The sequence below is a fragment of the Mytilus edulis genome, chromosome 5, assembly GCF_963676685.1.
Source record: "Mytilus edulis chromosome 5, xbMytEdul2.2, whole genome shotgun sequence".
In the NCBI taxonomy this organism is placed as follows: domain Eukaryota; kingdom Metazoa; phylum Mollusca; class Bivalvia; order Mytilida; family Mytilidae; genus Mytilus; species Mytilus edulis.
In genome coordinates, this window is record NC_092348.1 from 84,973,362 (window position 1) to 84,998,094 (window position 24,733).

General features: G+C 32.7%; 1 protein-coding gene across 1 annotated transcript in view; it reads left to right on the forward strand.

Moving 5' to 3' along the window:
- The window catches only part of LOC139525508 (uncharacterized), a 165,069-nt gene extending 146,366 nt beyond the window's left edge, over positions 1-18,703 (forward strand). Inside the window, exons 23-27 of the mRNA XM_071320900.1 lie at positions 2,204-2,475; positions 3,052-3,079; positions 4,298-4,621; positions 10,376-10,675; positions 15,673-18,703. Of these exons, the coding sequence (XP_071177001.1) occupies positions 2,204-2,475; positions 3,052-3,079; positions 4,298-4,621; positions 10,376-10,675; positions 15,673-16,007 (1,259 nt within the window). The 3' untranslated portion in view covers positions 16,008-18,703. The remainder of the gene's footprint in view (positions 1-2,203; positions 2,476-3,051; positions 3,080-4,297; positions 4,622-10,375; positions 10,676-15,672) is intronic.
- The last annotated feature ends 6,030 nt before the right edge of the window (positions 18,704-24,733 follow it).

Genomic DNA, 24,733 nt, shown 5'->3' on the forward strand with positions numbered 1-24,733 from the left:
TACGAGTGCAAAAAAAATGGGATCGTAAAATGCTATCATGTCCTCATCGGCGTCATTACCTGCGTTGTCGTCATCCGACGACATTTCGTTTGTCAATAACTTAAGTTTAATTGTATGGATCTCTTTGAAATTTAAGCAACAGGTTCAATACCACAACAGGAAAGTTGGGATGGGTTATGGGGGTGATGGTCCCAACCGTTTAGGAATTAGGTTAAAAATTGTCCCCAAACAAGCATTTTTCTAGTTTTAGAAGAATAAAAGAGGGACGAAAGATACCAAAGGGACAGTCAAACTTGTGTATAAGTATTTTGATTGCTCTGAAATTGTACCCCAAGGTTCCATACCACAAGTTGAAGATTGGGATTCATGTTGGGGGTAATTGCCCTAGCTGTTTAGGAATTTAGGGTCAAAGGGGTCTAAAGCAAGCATTTTCTAGTTTTCAGACAATAATGCTTTTTTTAGTATGTATTGATGTCTCTTAAACTGTACCACATTTAGTAAAAAGTAAAGTATTTTTTCAAATATTATTTTTCTGGAATTAGGGGGGGGGGAGTTTAAAAAAGGGGGACAATTTGAATGCTCCCATCGTAGCGGAAAAGACATTAAGTTTTACACTTGTCCGTCTGTACGTAAAACTACGTTTACTTCCCAAAATTGGTTTTCGTTCTCTTACTTTAGTTTGCCTCTGTAAAATGTTATGTAATTTATACACAATTTTTGTTACCACAAAACACAGATCAAATTTGAATTTTGGTGGCATCACTTTTACTGTTCTAAAGTTATGCCCTTTTCAAATAGAAAAATTGCTGAATTTTTCGTTTTCGTTCTCCAACTTTTATAGTTTGCCTCAACCGAATGTTATGAAACTTATACATATTGCTTATTACTACAAACTACAGATCAAGTTTTAATTTTGGTGGTGTCACTTTTACTGTTCTAGAGTTGTGCCCTTTTACAAATAGAAAAATTGCTGAATTTTTCGTTTCCGTTCTCCAACTTTAGTTTGCCTCAACCAAATGTTATGAAACTTTTACATGATGATTATTACTACAAACTACAGATCAAGTTACAAATGTGGTGGTGTCACTTTTACTGTTCTAGAGATATGCAGTTTTATCATTTTTGTGTTTAGTGTTTAGGTTGTTTTTTTGTGTGGCTCATAGGACACAATGTCCATTGTGAGATTTCCCATCACTTGGCACTATTTGTTTATCCTCGTCTGTTTGTAAACAACTGGGTCAGGTTAAATCAAACCTCACCACACTCATCATTGGGGTATCTAGTTTAAACAAATTATATGTGGTTATCTTCCATTCATAAAGTTATCGTACAAAATTACTACGCACGTTATAGAAATGTCACTAACCATGCGTTTAATACTTCGATGAAATTACAGACTTTGTTATGTATTAGGGCCTTCTTTAGTTGCTGATTGATACTTATAAACTCAACTCTGTAAACAGATTGTATAATAATAAATATAAGCAAAATGATCAAGGTTACTTCTCTGGACAGTGTCAAATATCATAATGACCATTTGCGTTATTAAAAAATAATGACCGGTCATTCTCAGGAATTAAAAAGTAAATAGACCATTTTGCTGGATTTATTTTATATAGACTCCTGTCAGGTTTAATTCTTTTACATGTTTGACAAAAGTTACAATAAACATTAACTAGGCAGCAAATGCTTTCACAGCCTTACATGCTTTGATTACTAGTTTGATGTGGTATCATTTGGAGTATGAAATAGACAGAGAAAAACTTCATGCCGGCTAACAAATTGGAACTCGTTATTTTAGTTGTACATATAGCCATGCTGGTTAAACAGCAAGGCACGACCATAGAGATATAGATAATGATTCCTTATTACAATATCATAAGAACAGCCAGACATGGTTATACAGATAAAAATGATAATTGTTCTTGATGGTAGAATATCCTAAAATCAGCCAAACACGGTCATAAATATATAGCTTAATATATTAGAACAGCCAGACAAGGCCATATATATATTGTTCATAGAATAGTCAGACAGGACCATAGAAATATAGATAATTATTCTGCGTGGTAGACAGTTCTGAAATATAATTACTATCTATATTTGTTGCTAATATTGACTAATAGTGTTCTAGTAATGTATAGCCACATTTACATAATTATTACTATCTTTTCACAATGTTTACGTTTTATACAACTTGTAGGTTTGAGTGAATATTCTTTAGATCAAATTCCAAGTAACCCCGAGTTGCTTCGTCTTTCTGGTAATTGTGATGAAGACTTGATACATGAATTAGCACTTCGTCTTGGAATGGAAGAGATAGATTGGAGAGATATTTGCAAGAAATACACAGGAAATACACAGATGGTCAAATTTTTTACACTTATTCACTTGAAAGAGAATTATTCAATATGTTTTGGAGATCTAGATAAAAGTTTGCAAGAAATGAAAATAACAACACACACATTATGCATTGTAAGCTATATAGAAATAAAGTGTTTTTTGCATTTTCATATCTCCCTTACAATTATGGTCACTTCAACGCTAGGTATATAAGCTACGATTATGACAACATCAATTCCAAGTTTTAGAGCTGCTTACATTAAAGATATGTACTTAAATTTCACAATTAGATCGCTGGAATGTTTACATTAACTGCAGAAGTGTCAATAATTGATATTTAATATCGTTTTACATAACTATTAATGATATTTCATTAAATATGCATGGTTTATTTCCCAAGCTTTGTCGACACAGCAGGAGAAATGACCCTGATATATATAGATATGAACATGTGCTATTTGTTTTCTTAATTATTGTATAACTTTTTTTTTAAATAAACAGTCATACTTGACGCCATTTATCAAATTATGTAAACATAACAAAATACAACAAATACCTCCATATTATTTTAAAATGGTCCTAAAATAATGGCGATATTATACACCTGGTTTTACATCTGTATGACAAAACAATGCTGATGATACGCATTCCTAAGTTTGCAGATCTCATCATAAATGCTTATACGGATAAATACGACTTTATTTTCAGGTCAGGAGAAGAAAACAAGTGAAATCTAGTAAGTAAACTGTATCTTAAGATATTCATGTACTTAAAACAAAATCTAGTATTTTTGTTTACTGTACTGTCAACAGAAATCATGCTTAACAGTGACTTTATTAACCTATGGTCAAACGTAGTGTGGGCTTGGTTATAGTGCTGTGTCCGTCTATTCATTTCACTTATTAACTAATGTCTTACAGTAACATTCAGTTTAAAATCATTGAAACTGCAAATGTTGTCAAGAAATGCACATATTCTCATAGAAATTAAGTTGACAGAAGCATAAACATGAATTGTGTTTGTTAATTGTGTTTAGAAAAAACACAAACAGGATCTAATATTGAAAGTGATGTTTTGTCAATTTATGGGCAGTTTTTTCTGATAATCACTTTCTCATTATTTTTTACTCTTACTAGACGAATGATTTTGCTAGTGATCATGTATGCCCCTTTGCGTTCTTGTCATTCACTCATAACACATGGTAATGTGCACTTGTTAGTCTATTTGTGAAGAAAGTAAATTTTTAGAGGCTGTTTCCAAGGGAAGCAGTGTGACTAAAAAGGATCTAGAAAAATCCTTGGAAGGTCCATTTTGCCTGAGGGAACTTTATTTCCGTAATAATTTCTAAACATATCAACAAATACTTGTAATAGAAAAAAAGTTTGATTTGAATCATGCCAGCTGAAAAGTTAACTGAGCTGATAATAATTGTGCATTCTGTGAAAAGCATTTTACAAACAGCACTTTCAAAAAGAGAGGCTACAGATACCAGCGGGACATTCAAACTCATAATTCGAAAATAAACTGACAATGCCATGGCTAAAAAAGACAAGGACAAACAGAAACACAAGAGTATACAAAACAAAACACAGAAAACTAAATACTTTGCAACACGAATCCCAATAACCATTGAGTGTTATCAAAACCTGCTCCACACGAGGCACCCATCGTGTTGTTCATGTCAGCTAAAATCAGTCCTAGAAAATATAATGATTGTTTAAAACATTATTTGTAGGAAAAGATTTTCTAGATTTCTGGCAGTGTGAGTAACGGCCTGATTGAATCGAGTCAGTAAATACCATTTGACACTAAAAATTGATCGAGATTCAGGAAATCTTGTTGTTTTAATAAAGCAAGGACAATGTGTTTAAAAAGTTCCTTTTAGACTAATGTCCATTAGTCCATGTAAAATTATTCACTTGCATGTATTATTTAAATCTGAATTCTCTTATAGGAATTCCAGACGATATCTTAGATTGTATTCCTACAGATGAAATTTTAGACAAGCTAGCACCACAGATTGGAAAAATGGTTTTTCAACTTGGAATAGAACTCGGATTGTCCATAATAGATTTAGAAAATATCGACAAATGTAGTCCCAATTTGACAGCCCAAAATAAGGAAGTGTTATTTACTTGGAAAAAAGACAGATCAGTAAGACCTACAATACGGGTCATTCAACAAGCTTTAGTTAATATAAGAAAAAGTGTACGTTGTTTAGAGGAGGTTGTGAGGAACATAGATCCAAAAACATTAAGAGCTGTGGAAATTGTTACAGGTAATAATATGCTGCGACAGAAAATATGCATGGAAGCTTTTCAGTAGTTTTTTATTTACGGAATAGGTAGCATTCGTAAATGAATCATAATCTGAAATTTGATTATTCCGTCATGTTCAGTCTCCCAGTCAATTTTCAGCCATATCCATTGCGGTTCATTCAGTTATGTTAATACAATTCACTTGCAGTCAACTCAGTAGCTTTTCAGATAATTTAGTATACAGATGGCATCTGGAATCATCTAGGAATCTCTTTTAAACTATTTGTATATGTTTGCTTCTAGTTGTTAAGGTTTTTTTTGGTTTTTAATTGAATTTCTTTGATATGTTATAGTAGTATTGGTATACTACTCTTGTGAAGTAATGCACTCCAATTTTTCTTTCATTTGTTATGACCTGCGTTTCCTTTGTTAAGTGTTGGTTTATGTCAATTGAATGCATATACATGTGTCAGAAAGTTTTTGGATATTTTAAGTTCTATATTTAGAACCAATCTTGAAAACTAACCTTTCTTTAACCTGTGTCAGTTGTGTAAAGGGAACATATAAAAACCAAATATAAAAGGGACTTTGTGCTTAACTCGTCAGATTGATACCAAATAGTCCGTTTCTATGTATGCAGGCAATTTTTTTTTTAATAGCATTTCAGTGTTTCTGTTGTTCCATTGTTTTCCTCATATAGTTGATGAGTTTCCCTTGGTTTTGATTTGTGACCTGGGTTTGTTTTCGCTTAATCGATTTATGACTATTGAACTGCAGTTTACTACTGTTGCCTTTATGACACAAAGCAAACAAACAATTAACAAAAACACATAAGCATAAAGTAGTGATAAGCTAGTTTAAAGACCGAACAGCCTATTGTTTATGCGCATCAACTAACGCAACTTGGTAGTGACATAAAAGCTCTATGACGTTGTTTCTAGCAATGAAAAAACGTCAAATTATAACGTCCTATTTCGCGTTTTTTACGGATCCAACATGGTGTACGCTTAAAAATACGTCTCCAAAATAAAGAGGAATCAAGCGTCGAGTGTAAATTTAACACAAATGAACAAAAAAGATACTACACTGTATTTAACCTTCGTTCTAATAAAAACAATAAAATATAACTTTTGATCTCTACTCTTTTGCGCCGATCTGCATTTCTTTTTTTTTTATTCTTTCACATGCGTAGATTTTGTCTTGTAATTCCGCCAATATGCATTTCATTTTGTTTTATTCTTTCAATTTGTCTTTCATTTACGCCGATTGTGTACAGGTTACCGGGGTTATTAGATAGGTGAAATTTATTTTTATATCTAATTTATGTTTTCTGGTCTGTGCGGCCGTTCGTTCGTTTGTCCGTCCGTCTGTCCTGCTTCAGGTTAAAGATTTTGGTCAAAGTAGTTTTTGATGAAGTTGAAGTCCTATCAACTTAAAACTTAATACACATGTTTCCTATGATTTGATCCTTCAAATTTTAATGTCAATTTTTCAAAAGTTTAAAAAATTGAGTATTCAGAAGGTCAGGCCGATAACAAATTATTCCTAGAAGTATCGACATACTGGCAACGTATGCATGTAACTAATGTCTGGATGATTCTCGTAAAATAATGTCCGACCTTGCAATGAAGTTAAAATTTATTTACACTGCTTATTTGACCAAATCTTATAATTATGACAAAGGGTCATTGTCGTTTTTTATTTGTTTCATTTCAATTTGTCTTAAGAAGAAATGATAAACATTTCGCCTGATCTGACTGAAGCTTACAGTTAATTTCCTTCTGTATGTAGATCATCACTTTAGTTAGTTGCTTGCTTTGTTGGTATATTTTGTTAATGTCCAATTGAATTATCATATATACAGGTTTACATACCTATTTATGAAGATGTCAATCTTAATTACAAAGCTTGAATAAACATTTATACAAACAAAGCAAGGAAGCCAACCAAAGCTTTACTCTACATGCAGTAGGAAATCAGCTGTAAGGCAAAACAAAAATTTAACTTATGACAAAAACAATTGCTCCAAGAAACATATCCAACATAAAATCTCTCCCTTTCATTTAGCTAAAACTTTGCCTAGAAAAGAGGGACGAAAGATACCAAAGGGACAGTCAAACTCATAAATCCAAAACAAACTGACAACGCCATGGCTAAAAATGAAAAAGACAAACAGAAAAACAATAGTACACACGACACAACATAGAAAACTAAAGAATAAACAACACGAACCCCACCAAAAACTAGGGGTGATCTCAGGTGCTCCGGAAGGGTAAGCAGATCCTGCTCCACATGTGGCACCCGTCGTGTTGCTTATGTGATTACAAATCCGGTAAATAGTCTAATTCGGTAGGTCATATTCATGAAAGGGAAGGGGATTGTAGTTACGACGTAAGGAACATATCCGATATCATTTGTGAAACGGTTATTCCATTACGGTCAACCAACTCGTGATGGCGTCCGTAAAATTTACGAAGGGATGATTTCAACTTCACCATTTGGAACTCTTGGTTTAATAGCTTCCTTGTGAGCAGCAAACCTCTATCAAGAAAATCATGATAGGAAATGCAAGCACGGGAATATCGTATCAATTGGGAGATGGAAAGATTGAAAACAAATTTCGATTTTCAATTCCGGCAACAACCTTGTCTTTTTTTTTAATTTACAAAATTAGCAAATTATATTTATAATATTTTATCCTGTTGGAGAAATCTAACTTTGTAGTTTTCAACAGAAAATGATTTCTAAATTAATTTTTGAATTAAAAACTTTTTGTATTTTATGTTTACTGCCTCGTTTTTTTCAAAACATCGTCATGTGAGGTAGTAATAACAGGGATTGTATTTCATGGTAGATGTATAACGTTTTAGAATCAAAAACATTAATTCATATATTTTACCTATAATTTTAATTTCCCTATATCTTAAATATTCAGAAATAATGACTTCACAAACTAGATGGAATAATTTCTATACGTTCGTCTTAGTCGGAAAATATAATGGTATAAAGAAGTCCGTCCATGCTTTGTGTGTCCGTCTGTCAACAGTAGCAAATGAGTTCGTTACGGCAAACTTCTGAAATTGACGCGAAAAAAACACACACATTTAGTCTGCTATAGTCAAATACTCTGTAGTTAGCCAGTGCCATCTTTCCTTTATTTTCAATAATTTTGCTAATGAGAGACAGAGAACAAAAACAGACTTTCCTAACAAAAGCGGCGAGAAAGGTTGTTTTTTCAATCAATTTTTCATTCCGACGGATGGGGTTTCTGAAGGTTGATATTGTGCGGCATCAACATCATAAGATCTAATACTGACACATGCATTTAATCTCTTGTATTACCAGATAATAAAGTAGGTGATTATAGTTGTTATTCTTGGAAATTTAAATGTGGGTTTCAAACGTCAAATTTGCGATTTCTTTTCAAATAGTGCGCCAGTAAGGGAAGTTTGTACTATGACGTCAGATGCGATGTTCTGGAGAAAGACAACTCTTTTCTTCGAAACGAACAAGAAAATAACATGAAAATTGCTCATAACTTTTTTGAAAGGTCGGTGACATACACTGTTTTTGGCTTTATTTTGAGTACACGTGGCACTTTCCTTCTTGAAATTATTATAAAGAAATCACTGGTAGATATTTTTTGATACTGGAAACGTTTTTCATTTTTACGTTTTATTTTTGGCGGGAATCAGGGGCGTAGCTAGAGATAAACGATGTGGAAGCATCTTCCGCCGAGCGGAGCGAGGCGAAAAAATTTTGGGACCCTATTATGCAGAATTTTTTTTTCGGTTTTCGGTCATAGGACGGTTAAAAGAGGAGCTAAATGTAGATAAAAATTTATGAATGTAAAACTATTAATAAATCTTCTGAATATAGTAATACATAAACAACACATATTTGTGATACAGAATTTACTCAAAATTGTCCAAAATCTGCTCTTTGGGTCTGGGCAGAAACAAACTTCTCTATTACTTTGTCAACATTCACACTGAAATCCCGATGAATATGCAGTAATGCTATGTAACTTTCGTTGTTGATTGTTGATCGTACATTTGTTTTCAATTACATACGTAGTGCCGTGACTGATAGATCTCAGGGCCATCATGGCATGGTAGCACTCGCGAGATGTTATAAACCAGCGTACGTGTTCGGCATCGAGCGACCTCCCAATTGAATTCGTAAAAATTACATGCTAGGTCAGTTTCGTATGTTTCAGACAATATTGAGATTTGTTCGTTTGTGATATTTCCTACAACACGATGAAGCAGCACAAAGAAGCGATTTTCTGATAACTTGACGCGACTCCACTCTCCAGTTGCCTTATCATATGGTCTATGAACGCAAAAAATAATTAGACTTTCCAATACTGTTTTGGCGTGGTTGCAGGGTGATTGGCTCCGGTAGTCTGTCAACCACATCGCCTCGGCATATTTTCAACAATATCGAAGGGATCTGATAATTCTAATGCCGATTGGTACATCTCATTCCAAACTGATGAACTGTACACTGTAAAATGTGCTCCAAAACTACATATCTTAGACTGAGTATTACAAATTAAAAAGTAAAAATCTTGTAAAAGATACAAGTAACCTTCCGATTTTGTCATAATCTCCAAAAAAAATAAATATTTTGAAACCAAATGTCGTTATTTAATGAGATTTCATCAATTAAAAAAAGTGACAACATAGGTGTTTCCTTTAACATTCAATTTATAAATTTTTATTTTGCCATTTCTTTTTTTGCATGCCGAATCAATGTGCACGCAACTTCGGAGCTACGATCTTTTTCTGAATGAACAGCTTCATCAACACTTGTAACTAGGTTGTCAAACTAATATCCGGGATAGACGGAAAAGATACCAACAGTCTCCGATTCCGATTAACCAACTCATCTCTCTCTCTTCTGCTTTTTTTTTTTTTTTTTTTTTTTTTGTGAAAACGACGTGGATGCACGTGCTGTCGTGCCTCCGGGTAGCTACGCCCCTGGGAATGAAATAAATCATATTTTTAAAGATCAAAACAATATGAGGCTTAAACTCTTGAACATGTATTTGATAGATACAAATCTACTGTTTAATGTGAAACAAGAATTATGCTTGTAAGTTTGATATAAAGGATTTTTGGAGAGTTTATATAACAAGCAAATATGATGCCAATATTCAGGAAAACACGAAACTAAGGTTGCTATAGCAACAAAACTAAGTCGGTGACCCCAAATTTTTTTCATCATTTTTTGTTATTCAAATCATGAAATACCTTCACACAAAATTTTTAGGAAAAATCACTGGTAGAAATAAATAGGCTGTTTGGTCTTTAAAAACATTAACAAATTATTAAAGAAAAATGTACCTGAGACAAAATATCAATCAAAACACATCAAATGAATTTAGTTTGATTACGGTATAAACGCTTTAGGAAAACTTGACAAAACATCTATTTTACTGTGAATATCACTTTATATATCTATGTACATTTTCGGGAGTTTGCTTCTTATACAGGAATATCATATCTGTGGGCTAAAGTTTAAGGTTCTTCCATAGAATTAGATACTGTCTTGAGAGTTTGAGCTGTGCTCAAATTTTAAATTCCATATTTTGTATGCGTGCAATTTCAAAACTTGGACTAAAGTTCAGACTTTTCGTTTGCTTGACAATACATATTTTGAAAAGAAATTAGTAAATGCAGTATAATAACTGAATACAAAATATAATCATTTTAATATTTTAAGTCAACTTACATGCTAAATGAATTTTTTTATTACAACAATTACAGATAAAATCAGAGATAATGCAGACAGAATCATACAGGACATACAAATCAGTCAAATTTTAGATCATATGATGACACATCTGGTGATATCAGCAGACGACAGACGTGATATTGAACATTATCCTCGACAAGATGATCAGAACAAAGCATTGCTGGATATTGTGATCAAGAGGAGAGAACCTACTTACAGTGTGTTTGTTGATGGATTACATAATTATGGATACGAAGATATCGCTAATGAAATGAAATGTGATATACAGGAAACGAGTCCAAGTACAACATTAGTATCTGCTGAAAATGAAGGTACGACTAAAGTGGTCATAAACACATGCAACGAATATATATATACTGAAACATATAATATTTTGGTACTTCTGCGCATGTTAGTGTGACATTCGACACAGAGTGTATTTGGTTTGATAATACTTTGTAGATGCAAAAAAGTTCCTCAGATGGGTTTGATTTCTTTTTGACTTGATACATTTTGAAACAATAGAAAATCAAATTTCAGTCCATGATGCGAAAATCAATATCAGTGCATAGGAGAAATAAATTGTTGGTCAATAATTTCCCACATTAAGGTAAACACATCTACACTGCATCAAGAATAAACTTTATAAATAAATTGTTGGTCAATAGTTTCCCACATCAAGGTATACACATCTACACTGCATCAAGAATAAACTTTATAAATAAATTGTTGGTCAATAGTTTCCCACATTAAGGTAAACACATCTACACTGCATCAAGAATAAACTTTATAAATAAATTGTTGGTCAATAGTTTCCCACATTAAGGTAAACACATCTACACTGCATCAAGAATAAACTTTATAAATAAAATGTTGGTCAATAGTTTCCCACATCAAGGTAAACACATCTACACTGCATCAAGAATAAACTTTATAAATAAATTGTTGGTCAATAGTTTCCCACATTAAGGTAAACACATCTACACTGCATCAAGAATAAACTTTATAAATAAATTGTTGGTCAATAGTTTCCCACATTAAGGTAAACACATCTACACTGCATCAAGAATAAACTTTATAAATAAATTGTTGGTCAATAGTTTCCCACATCAAGGTATACACATCTACACTGCATCAAGAATAAACTTTATAAATAAATTGTTGGTCAATAGTTTCCAACATTAAGGTAAACACATCTACACTGCATCAAGAATAAACTTTATAAATAAATTGTTGGTCAATAGTTTCCCACATTAAGGTAAACACATCTACACTGCATCAAGAATAAACTTTATAAATAAATTGTTGGTCAATAGTTTCCCACATTAAGGTAAACACATCTACACTGCATCAAGAATAAACTTTATAAATAAATTGTTGGTCAATAGTTTCCCACATTAAGGTAAACACATCTACACTGCACCAAGAATAAACTTTATATATACAATAGCTGTGTATTAATAAATTTGTATTAATGAAACATATGAACTTTCAAACCATCTATGGATTAATACGTATCAATTAAGTAAAATTAAAGAAATTAATGCATTAAAATAGTTTTAATGTAAAAATTGTTACCACACTAAACATCTCTTATCAACTCGTTTGATAGATAATATAATGCCTACATTATCCGTTAGTTGCTGACAAAAAAGGCAATAAAAGTTAAAGTTCTTGGTATTACCTGTAATACTTTATTCAATAGTGATACAGCTTATAGAAAAACATAAATGTTTATTGACGAATGATAATTATGAAAGAGGGACGAAAGATACCAAAGGGACAGTCAAACTCATAAATCGAAAATAAACTGACAACGCCATGGCTAAAAATGAAAAAGACAAACAGACAAACAATGGTACACATGACACAACATAGAAAATTAAAGAATAAACAACACGAACCCCACAAAAAACTAGGGGTGATCTCAGGTGCTCCCTAAGGGTAAGCAGATTAATTATTGTTGACTGTGTATGCCCAAACCATATGTTATTTTGGTCTGTGTGTCCGTTCGTTCGTACGTCTGTTCGTTTGTCCGTGCATTTCTCCGTCGGGTCGTCCGTCTCTCGTTCCCGGTTCAGATTAAACTGGGTCAAGATATATATAGTGTTTGGTGAAGTTGAAATCCAATCAATTTGAAACGAAGTACATGTTCCCGATGATATTATATTTTGTATTCAATTCCAAATTATTTTTTTTACTCCAAGTTCACTGTTTACTGAACATAGAAAATAATAATCCAAGTGGAGCATCTGTGTATAATTGACACATACTTGTTTCTCTCTCATATTTTCATGTATTTGAAATAAATTAATAAAACACATTTAAGACTAACAAATTGTTATTGTTGGCATTTTTTCTTTGTATAGAATAATGGAAGTAGATTCTTAATACTAACGGCATTGAAGAGTTAATCATTTTTATAGGCCACTTTTCTAAATATCACATGTTAAGAAAGTCGGTGAGATAAATTCGTTACATAGTGTGCTAGTGTCCTAATACGATATGTAAGGGGTCAATAAATTCCAAATGGTGTTTCGCTCTCACCCCATATGGAATTCACTGACCCAATATATATCGTATAAGGTCACTAGCACACTATGTAACTAATAATATATCCTCCTTATATAACTATGTTGTAGCAGTTTTAGCGTAGGAGCACACTTCTGGATATGAAGTCTGTATAATGATAATTGGGAAGTTTAAATCGACCCGTTTCTCATAGATTTTAGTGTTAAGTTGACCATTGTCAATATTGAGGAAAAGATTAAGATATGAAGTAGTCCTTCTAATGCCAGTAGTATTCTTAATTTCAACTTCACTGGGATATATACATCAGATGTAAGCACTGGCTGAAAGATGGGATATTCAGTAATAGGACATCATCAGTATATCTGAAAGTAAAATTAAAGAAATTTGCAAGGTGATTTTTCTTTTTGTCTTTTAGAAGATTCAAAATGAATTCTGCTTCATACGAGTACAAAAACAAATTGGCCAGTAAGGATGCACAATTAGTACTCATTGGAATACCGACTTTCTGTTGAATTATCATTTTCCAAACTCAACAAATATATTGTCGATCAAAAAGTCAAGCATTTTGGTAGTATCATTTTCTGTATATTTTCTGGTAGAATCAGTATGGTTCTTTACAAAATAAGAATAACTATAACCAAAAACAAGAAATTTGTATCTACGATTCCAATTTTTATATACAAAAATCTCTGATTAATGAGAGGGCGAAGTCGATCTTTCAATTGACCATGGGAAATAGCAGTGTAAAGCGTAGAAAAATGAAAAGTCTTAATGTTGCTAGAGAATTTCATAGATTGTGATCCGAGATTAAGCAGTAGATCTTTAGAATTGTTGAGAATCTGATTAACACCATGGATAGAATATAACTCTTTTAGAATTTTGGTCCTCAATGCTCTTCAACTTCGTACTTTATTCGGCCTTTTCAACTTTTTTGGATTCGAGCGTCACTGATGAGTCTTTTGTAGACGAAACGCGCGTCTGGCGTATATACTAAATTTAGTCCTGGTATCTATGATGAGTTTATTTTCATCACGATATGTGTTAAGGCCATATTTTTCTGTAGAAGGAATAGTATAGTTGGGGTAAATTTTCTGCGTTTTCTTTGATGTTGATACAAAAAGGAAGGACACATTTGTGTCTTGTAAAATTTCATCCTTTGTAAATGATGTTACAGAATTTGTAGGTCTTATACATCATGGGTTTGACACTCCTAGTGAAGTTCAATCAGGAAAACGCGTCAGACACTTAGGAGAAATAACAATTTTTTAAAATGTCTTTTTTGTCATAGTATTTTGTGTATTTCATTACATCTGCTTTGGTTTCACCTTCAACAACTTTCAGGGAACAGTTTGATAAAAGCCATTTTTGTTTCTGAAGTTTGTATTATTAATCTTTTAATTCTTTTCATGAAAATTACACTTTATTTCTCATATGTATCTATGTTTTTCTAATTAAGTTTCACTGGGAATGTTCAAACCCATGGAAAAGCCCATGATGTATTTGAATTTATGTGACTATAAGGGACATATAATAGCAAAATTCATCTAAGGTCCTATTTTCCTGATTCGTAACAGGTACTTAATGAACTATGACTTATAACTGTAGAAAAGAATCTCGATCATTTCTATTGCAAAGACATTAGTTTTGGTCAACTATGAATTGGTTTCAGATTAAAAACAAAAATACCAACCCAAAAAAGCAATTTACCATACATTGTGTATATGTATAGTTTAAACATATTTATTTATATGGGATTGGGAAACAAGGTTTGCAACTTATATTAATCCCTTTCCATTTTGCGGATGTGAGTGCGGCCTTGTAGCGGCATTAACCTGCTCTTTTTCGAAATCTACAAGGATGTCTTTTACGCGCAAGAGATATGAATCTCTCTTAACATGTGTCAGCCATTTATCGTCCCCTTCCAACGTACTATCATCGTTTCCTCAAGACCATACTCGCAAATGGTGTCAAGGGAGAGCCGAAAATTCAGTCCCCGCAATTTTTATCCCGGAACGGGGAACGAACCAGAAACCTTTTGTGTTAGTAGTCCGATGCACTAACCACTACTCTATTATGTATAATTACCATCTCTCTTAAAAATGTTAACGGAATAATCATATGTGTTTGATAATTACAACGCATAAATATCAATTCAATATATGCAATTTGATTGAAGAAATGTAAGATCTTTCGATATTCAGCTTCTTCGTGAAACATTAGATTTAAGATAACAATGAATGAAACCGCAACAGTAGAAAAGCTAAATACCTAAAAAGGACCTACAAATTAGACAAATACATTTAAGACCAACTTTGCAGCAAATGAGTTGAAACCTTAGTTTCTGCATAATCTTTAAATTGGAAGACAGTAAATTTTCTAAGGGTTTGTTATAAATCATGTCGGTACCAATGTAACAACAATTGAGCAGAATACACTAGGGTAATGGAAGTACATAGCCATAGGTATCAACCAAGTGATGTTGAAAAGAGAAAACAACATGTTATAAATTTCATGCGGTCCACATCGCTTTTCTGGATTTAACTTCCTCTTATGTCATGAAAGGTCGATAGTTATCAAAGGTACCAGAACTATAATGCAATACGCCAGATGTTCGTTTCGTCTACACAAGACTCACCAGTGACGCTCAATTTAAAACAGTTACAAAGCTAAACAAGTACAAAGTTGAAGAGCATTGACCACCCAAAACTCTAAAAATAAATTGTGTCAAATACGGCTAAGGTAATCTATTCTATCATTCTATAGTACTTAATAAAATCGCTCTTTTTATATTTTGTAGACTTGAAAGTTTGGAATGTTCCATTGTATAAAGTTCGTCTACAAAAGAATTACGTTAAGGTTATCACTAACATACAACATGAGAGCATAGTAGATCATCTAATATCAAGAAATGTAGTGTCAGTTGATGATAGTAGGAGAATAAAATCTGGTAAAACGCCACAGGAAAAGAACAGGAATTTGATGGACATGCTTTTGCGTAAAAATGAACAGGGATTTAATGAATTTCTCAAAGCCCTTCGAAAAGACTCAATGTATGCAGACCTAGCAGAGCAAATAGAAAAGACAGAAGTTACTAGCACAGATATGGCAACCCTTCATAAATACTTGAAATAAAATAAATGTAATTTCTTACAGAAAAAACAGCTAGGAAAACCATCAGTTAACAATCAATAGAAGGAGGTATTGTCAATCCAATGCATCACGATTCGGTCACTTAAATGATCCAATAGTATGTGAATGAATCACAATGTAATGGTGATAACAATCTTTTATCTTAAACATATTTCATGTGTGAGTGCCATGCATCGCAAGGAAAAAGCTAAAATATGAACTTACCCCTTTTATGAGAGTTGATTCCTAAACGTCAATCCCAATATCCATTTGACGTGGCTTGGTAGTTATACAGACCGTCATTGTGTTATTGTGCTATGGTAAATTTTTGTATTCTCGCTTTCGTTTTTGCCAATATGCTTTGTCTATATGCATTTTTGATTTTTTTTATAGTGATTTATTCTACAACACTGCTGTATCCTTATTTTTGACAATTTTACATATTATGTCTATTTGCTTTGTTCACACATTGGCGTCAATATAATGGAATTTTATGCGACTTTTATACAAGTGAGAGGTTCAACTAGCTACTGTAAATTCAGAAATTATTGCTTGCATTTATTCTTGCTTTTTTTTTAAATGGACAAAAATTCAATATTAATTATTGCGATTTCAGGAGAATCTTTATACCAATATATGTATCAGATATAAGAATGTGAGTTCTTATTATTGCGATACTCACTCAGTCGCATTATTCGAATTAATAAAAACCTCGAAATAATTTCGGAATTTACAGTATAAACCAGGTTCAATATGTAGGACTCGGAGGTGCGATGGGAACGCTAAAGTGTGATGGTCACACTGAAGTGCGATGGTCCACGCCGAAGTACGATGGTCCTTTCGCTGAAGTGCGATGGTTTTATGTATGACGTTTGAATAAAATGACGTTTTCAAAATACAACATGGATTCGCAGGCAGGAGAATAGGGTTTTGAAGATGAAGGTTTCATGTTAACAAAGAAAAGTAAGGAAATAAGAAAGAAAGAAACAATTCAAGTCCCGAACAGTTTTAAGCATTACATGTTGAGGTTAAAAAAAATGTTAAAACATTTTAGGCAGCAAAGCGGCTGAAAGATGAACTTGGTCACCAAATGGGCTAACCAGTATTCTGAATTATGCCGAGGACTTTTTGTACGATAAATACAGTATACTAGTAATCTAAATATTAATCTTAATTTATCCTACGGTAAGCGTCTCATGATTTTATGGGGGCAATTTAAAAATAAAAAAAATATATGACAGTATTGGGAATGTTTCAATGATTTTGCTATATCAGGTTCATATAATAATGTTTTATTCCCGAGATTTGTTTGTTTTGTTTTGAAAGAACATCGTCGCTCTTGGTTTTTTTTATGGTTTCAGTCTAACACAAGTCAGACAGAAATTAACCTGACTAAACCCTACGTGTTCTTCCCAAATTTATCATTCTCATCTTTGTTTTTCGTGAAATAATTGACAAGCTTCGCTATTAGTAAAGCATAAATTTACTTGTCGGTAATTTTACTTCGTCGATACCGTTCCGACATTCAAGGTACAACATGTATATATAAATTGAAGATGAATGTTAGTAATTTTTAAATTAAGTTTTATCATAATATTTAAGTAAATGAGAAGGACACTTCTTAGTACTATTATAAAGACCTACACGCTGAATCTTTTTTTTTCTCCTTTGAACACCTTATTCCATACTCTTGCGTGCTAAAAAAATAATTGGAGACTTGGAAAATTAGATTAAAACCAAAATTTAAGTCTTTGGTTTGATCTAAACGGAAGTTAAAACATCTTCCAAATAAGAGGCTAGCATCCAAATATTAATGGTGTTATTTTATTACAACAGCCCATGTGCATTTTGCTTTTACTCAAAGTCTTAAGTTGGCCATCGCACTACAGCGTAACCACCATTGCACTTTAGCGTAAATATCAACAAGTTAACGTCACAATGTTACCATCGCACTTCAGCGTGAGTACAATCGCTGTTCCAAGTCCTACCATTTTCGACATAAGCAAATGTTTGTACAAAATCCGGAATATGAAAGTTGTTATCCTTTCATGTAGTGTGTTTGAGCTCTTAATTTTGCCATTTGATTACGGACTTTCCATTTTGAAAAATTTTCTGAGTTATGTATTTTAAGTTATTTTACTTTTTACCAGTGTTCTTTCCTAAACAAATACGATAATTATGAAACAGTCATAACACATTTGTTCAAGAACATAATTTTAAAGTATTTTCTAGAATTATTGGAAACCAGAATTGCCACAGTTTATTAAGGCCACAAACGTCTAGGTGAACCTTAGTGTTTTTGATAATACAAAATGTCGTAAACAGATAATTTGCACACATGATATGTCATAACTACTGCGCTGGTTATACCTGTTAGAACGTAACAACCGCCAGCAGAGGCATCAACCCGTTGATTGTAAAAACTCGTAAAGTATACTTAATTTGTTATGCTGGTGGGTTAATCAGCTGTGTTTAGAAATCAATTAAATTTATACTGATCATCATTTGTAAAGTTAAATAATACCATTTACATGTCGGACAGAGATAAACTGATAAACTGCTAGATTGAAATTGTTTGCAAATACATGGCTATTATTATTTCTTTCTTTCTGTTATGTGTATACAAGTTTCCATCTATATTTGTAATTCCCAATTTACAAAGGTTGCATTTCTGTAAATATAGACTGTGAAATTTCTCATATCAGCTTCTTTTACAGCTCTAACTGTACCATTTTTACCCTGAAGTTTCGTACGAATTTGTATCCAAAAATGGAAATATAAAAAAGAAGATGTGGTATGATTGCCAATGAGATGTGACGAAGTCAGTAATAGGATAAATATATTTTATTATGTAATTACAAAGTCAAGAATGTTTCTAAAGTTCAATTGTTCGAATGTTCACAAACTGTCTTTAAAGTTGAATTGTTCGAATGTTCAATATCTCACACGGGCACGTGATCGTATAGTAGTATAACTGTTAGAGTATTTCGGATATCAAGCGCATGAGTTCCAGCCTACCCACGAGGGGGGAGACCTTGACGGAATCTCCGTTATCAATCTGTCCTTATCGAATTCTCGTCTAATCGAATTCTGTCCTTGAAGTCCATTGAGAGATCTTATATAGTCCAGTGGTCCTTACAACCGGTCCATAGCTGTAGGCCGGTTACGTAGTCGTCTGGTTATTGAGTAATCACTAGTCTGTGGTTAATTGTCAAACTATGAAATTAACCCCTGACGGATACATGTTATTTCACAGTAGACATGGTCATTTATTGGCTTCAGGGTATTGTTACACAATTGTGTAACATAATGCCTTCAATCCTAATAGAACGAAAGTTCAATAAAATACGGTATTTTTCTTCCTGTAGGTTATTTTAATAGTTTATTGTAAGGTTTCCGGTAACCATCACCACACATCTAAGTTTATAAAGTTCTATAAGTCCAATATCGGAATATAATAAGTTCAGTTATTTCATCCAGTCCAATAGCTGGATATATTTACACATAGTTCATTTGATTCATAAGTTCAATAATTCGGTATACATAGTTCAAGTTTTATTTCCGTCACCATCATAGTATGTTGTTCCTCAATATTGGTTAGGAACGCAAGTCTTTATACAATTGTCTGTCATCATCATCTCCATTACGAAGTAGTTGGTGCATCTAGCTGGTTGGTTCGTCCTTCTTAAGAGGCTGTTAATAACATCGTCATTGGGTTAAGTTTCATCTTTGATCAATGGCGCAGAGGAAGACATCAGTCTCTCTGGAAGCAGTAACATCTGTTCCAACCAATTGCGTTGACACCATGTTGTGCCAACTGTTCGTGGCATTAGAACTAGAACTCGCACCCTTCTTTTTGGCTAACCAAGATATATTCTTAGTAAACTAACAGTACAAAAATATGGCTATTCCAATGAAGATCGCACCTTAACCCCACTGATAAATTAAAACTTATTTCAATTTGGAAAACTAAAAATTGTCAACTTCCCCTTTGTTTCTTTTTTTTTTCATTATCAATCGTCGGGTAAATCTTTTAGTTCTCTTGATTATTCAAGCCTAGCTAAATTTGATAAAACACTTTCTTTGTATAAATCAAAAAAAAAAATCAAGTTATCTGGTTAAAACAAAAACAAAATAAATAAAAATAAATAAATCTTGTATACAACTTCTACAATTTTGAGAAAATCTATCTAATAAAAACAAGATATGTTTATTTATTCATTACTTAAGATATACATTTATATATAAATTTACAATCAAATAAGTCAATCAATCATTTAATGTAACCCCTACACCTACATGATACACATGAAATATTTTTTTAATAAAAAAAAATATATTTTACCTTGTTACCAATTGTAATACTTTTATTTCTTTAACCTTAGTGCCTCATTATTTAATCTTAACTCTAAATAAAGACCAAAGATTTATTCTCATCACTCTTTAAAAAAAACCATTTAAGATTCCTTTGATAAAATTTCAACTACGTCTTGTTACTGACTATTTTTCATATTTGACAACAACAACACCAACAACACCTTGTTGCAAAAAAAAATGTCGTTCTCCTTAATCTTTTACATTTTTCCAAAAATAGTAATAAGTGTCCTTATCATAATGATCCCTTCCTTTTTTATATATCTAATAAAAAAAAAATTATTTCATTTGTTTTAAAATTTCAAACCTACTCAGGCTACTGCGTATCCCATTTATACATTTCAATACGACTCAGCGTTAGGGTATAAATTGAAATCTGAAAAACTTAATTAACATCTTAAAAACGAAAACAATTAACAAAAATATATGCCTACTGATGAACAAAACACATCGTTAAGATTCTTTTTTCAACTCCTTAATTAATTATTTCCTTATTCTTATCTTATTTTATAATAATAGTCCTCATGATTGCTTATGAATTTTTTTTTTTTTTTAACTTAAAGCTAGTTTTCCTTTAATATCAATTATCTATTTCACTTAAATTTTCTCATTACGTTCGTATGTCTCTCTCTCTTTTTTTTCTATTAATATCAATCTACCACAACAATACTAGTATGTAAATCCCTTAGGGCAAAACATATTTATGTGCTATTTTCTGAAGATACGTCTCTTTTCCTATTTTAAAACAATATGTAAATATGGCGTAATCTAACACCATAAAAAAAAAACTTGCACCATTTAATTACTAACATCACTTATGTTAATCAACCGAAGAAGGGGTTGGAATCTAAAATTATAGACTATTTGTTTTCTCTAAACAAATGTGCGTACACACTACCAACCTACGTAAACCCATAATCAACAATGGCTAGAATACGCAAACAATGTATCCTCAATGTACCCTTAACTTCATCTACCAAAGGTTCTAATTCAACCTTCATTTACACCGATGCTCTACTAATTTTACGTAAAACATATGTTTTCTAGAATAATTGAGTGTATCTTCAAAAAAACAACCCATAATATGACCCAAACCCACCATTAAATACGGAACAAAAAATGCTAATGTATCAGACATTTTATCTTTTTACAAATTTACTTTAAAACGAAAAACTAGCTTCTCTATACCTTCACAAAAAAAACGGTTTATTTTTTTAAGAATCATATGTGTAATCTATCCTATCTTTTAAACAACACGTACCGCATACAAAATAACACAAAAAAAATAACCTTTCATTCTGATAAAAAAAATGTGTATAATATTCATAATTTTTAAATTGACCTATAATACCTTAAAACACTCAATAAAAAGTTTTATTTGAACCACATCTCGTGAACAAACTTCAGATTTTCAGCCTTTTAAAAATACGGCCTCAATTCCTTTAAAATCAAAAACTTTACTTAATATGTGTGCCATCCCTTGAAAAGCCATTTCTACTTGTTGTACTGACATAGAAATATCTTGATTTTCCATTAAGAAAAATGAAAGTAACTGAGTTCTTACCTTTTATATTCCTTCGCGTTATTTTAGACAATCCAAGTCGATCGTGGTCAAACGGCATCAAATCGTGACTTATGTGACGAAGTCAGTAATAGGATAAATATATTTTATTATGAAATTACAAAGTCAAGAATGTTTCTAAAGTTCAATTGTTCGAATGTTCACAAACTGTCTTTAAAATTGAATTGTTCGAATGTTCAATATCTCACACGGGCACATGATCGTATAGTAGTATAACTGTTTGTTCCTGTTAGAGTATTTCGGATATTAAGCGCATGAGTTCCAGCCTACCCACGAGGGGGGGACCTTGACGGAATCTCCGTTATCAATCTGTCCTTATCGAATTCTCGTCTAATCGAATTCTGTCCTTGAAGTCCATTGAGAGATCTTATATAGTCCAGTGGTCCTTACAAACGTCTATAGCTGTAGGCCGGTTACGTAGTCGTCTGGTTATTGAGTAATCACTAGTCTGTGGTTAATTGTCAAACTATGAAATTAACCCCTGACGGATACATGTTATTACACAGTAGACATGGTCATTTATTGGCTTCAGGGTATTGTTACACAATTGTGTAACAGAGACACTTATCCACAAAAGACCAAAATGACACAGACATTAACAACTATAGGTCACCGTACGGCCTTCAACAATGAGCTAAGCCCATACCGCATAGTGAGCTATAAAAGGCCCCGATAAGACAAAGTTCATAAGCACTTTTATTTTTTTCAAAGGTCAAAACGTAAGTCTGTGCAGCATATTTTCAACAATATATACCTCAAACTCATAAACTGATACAAAAATTATGTACTTTCTCACCCTTAACATTTGGTCATACTCAGAATTTAGTTTGGCCGCTACTCATGTGTATTTACAACTTACAACGAATACCCCACTGCTGATTCGATAGCATTTCCGAAGCCTTATGATTTCTTTTTGTTGTTTGGTATTGATGTTTATACGTTCATGTTGAATTTAAATAGTGAAAATAAATATCATTGTAGGGTTCGCTTGGTTTTCAGGTGTGTTTGTTTTGTTTTGTATTCAAGTAAATGGACAATTTCACTCTCTCGTTAAAAGTGGATCTGCACAATGCCAAGAAAAGCGAGTTAAAAATGGTGTTGACAAATTCATTTTCTGCAATTCTGCTATTGATTAAATTTTAATTATATCAACAGATTGCAACTTATATTAATCCCTTTTCACTTTGCGGGTGCGAGTGCTGCCTTGTAGCGGCATTAGCCTGCTCATTTTCGAAATCTTCAAGGGTGTCTTTAACGTGCAAGAGATATGACTCTCTCTTAACACTGGTCAGCCATTTATCGTCCCCTTTCGACGGACTATCATCGTTTCCTCAAGACCATACTCGCAAATGGTGTTAAGGGAGCGCCGAAAATTCAGTTCCTGAAATTTTCATCCCAGACGGGAATCAAACCAGGAACGTTTGTGTTAGTAGTCCGATGCACTAACCACTACACGACGGTTATTATGCGGCATGTTTGGACTACATACTTGACATATAGAACAAAATCCACTGATAAATCCGCGTTTGATTTGACGTTCGAAAGTGTAGTTCAAACTATAGACAGAGACCTTCTTCGTGACAAAACCCTCCTTGTAATGTCATCAATTATGACAAAGCACTAGTCTTTTTTACCAGATAACACTTGTCGGACCTAATGGAGCCTCACGGCTACACTTACAAGGCTGCTATTGTGTTATTTGCCCAACAAGGACCATGTTATTCTAGCGTTGTATTTGCTAGCGATATTTTAATTGCAGAAGTCGTCAAGACCACGAATAACGTCAATGCAGAATTAGAATTGGCAGGATAACAGAGGATGAATACCAGTTATTATTCGCCATTATTTCGTTTCTTGACCCAGTTTCTGTCACCAGTATTCTGCCTTATGTTCATGCCTTGAGTGGGTTTCACTTCAATTTTTTTTAAATCAGCATAAAAAATGTGATTGTGTCAGGGGAAAAAGCATACCAGGCAGCATGTGCGGGTTTACAAGGACTAGGGTCTTCTTTGAACTTTTGTCAAAAAGTAGGTAGTTGCAACAATGTCCATTCGTATCAGCCGACATCGCAGATGACGCAGATGAAATATCATAAAATGTTTTTGAAATACTTTAAAAAAAATTTATTTTAATTTTTTCAATGTTTTATTTGTATTGAAACGGTCATTTCTCCCTTTTTATATTTTTGTTATATAACACTCTTGCACTCATTGCAGTAATGTCAAATGACCATTAACAAAGCATAATAACATAAAGAAATCATAAAGCTTCAGAAATTCTAATGCTTAAAAATGACTACAATTGATCTTCGCTTAATCGCCTAATAAGGACACATAATTAGAAACAATATCAGTTTCGGTTAAGAAATGACAAATATCCGGACTTCAAATCTGGATAAAAATCAGATATTTAGCCATATATTTATCTTCTTACGCATTAACTTCAAGAAGGAAATCGGGTCGATTAAAGTATAATACGGCGGCCTTCATTTCGTACCTTTAAAACACATCTAAACTTCACGTGCAAATAATGCCAGGTTAAAACGATGATTTTTCCGTGTTATTTTTTAACTATTTTCAGATGCATACTACTTCTCATATAGAACTACTTTTAAAATGCCCTTATAGTTTATGAAGTTCAAGAGTAACTATTTACCAATTTCGTTCACAAATTATTTATAGAAGGTGTAAGGTAGCACTCCACAGTTAGGTGTGTAGTTTCGCATTTTGGCCCCTGTAGATTTTTCAAATATGAGAGCTAGTGTGCAATAAAA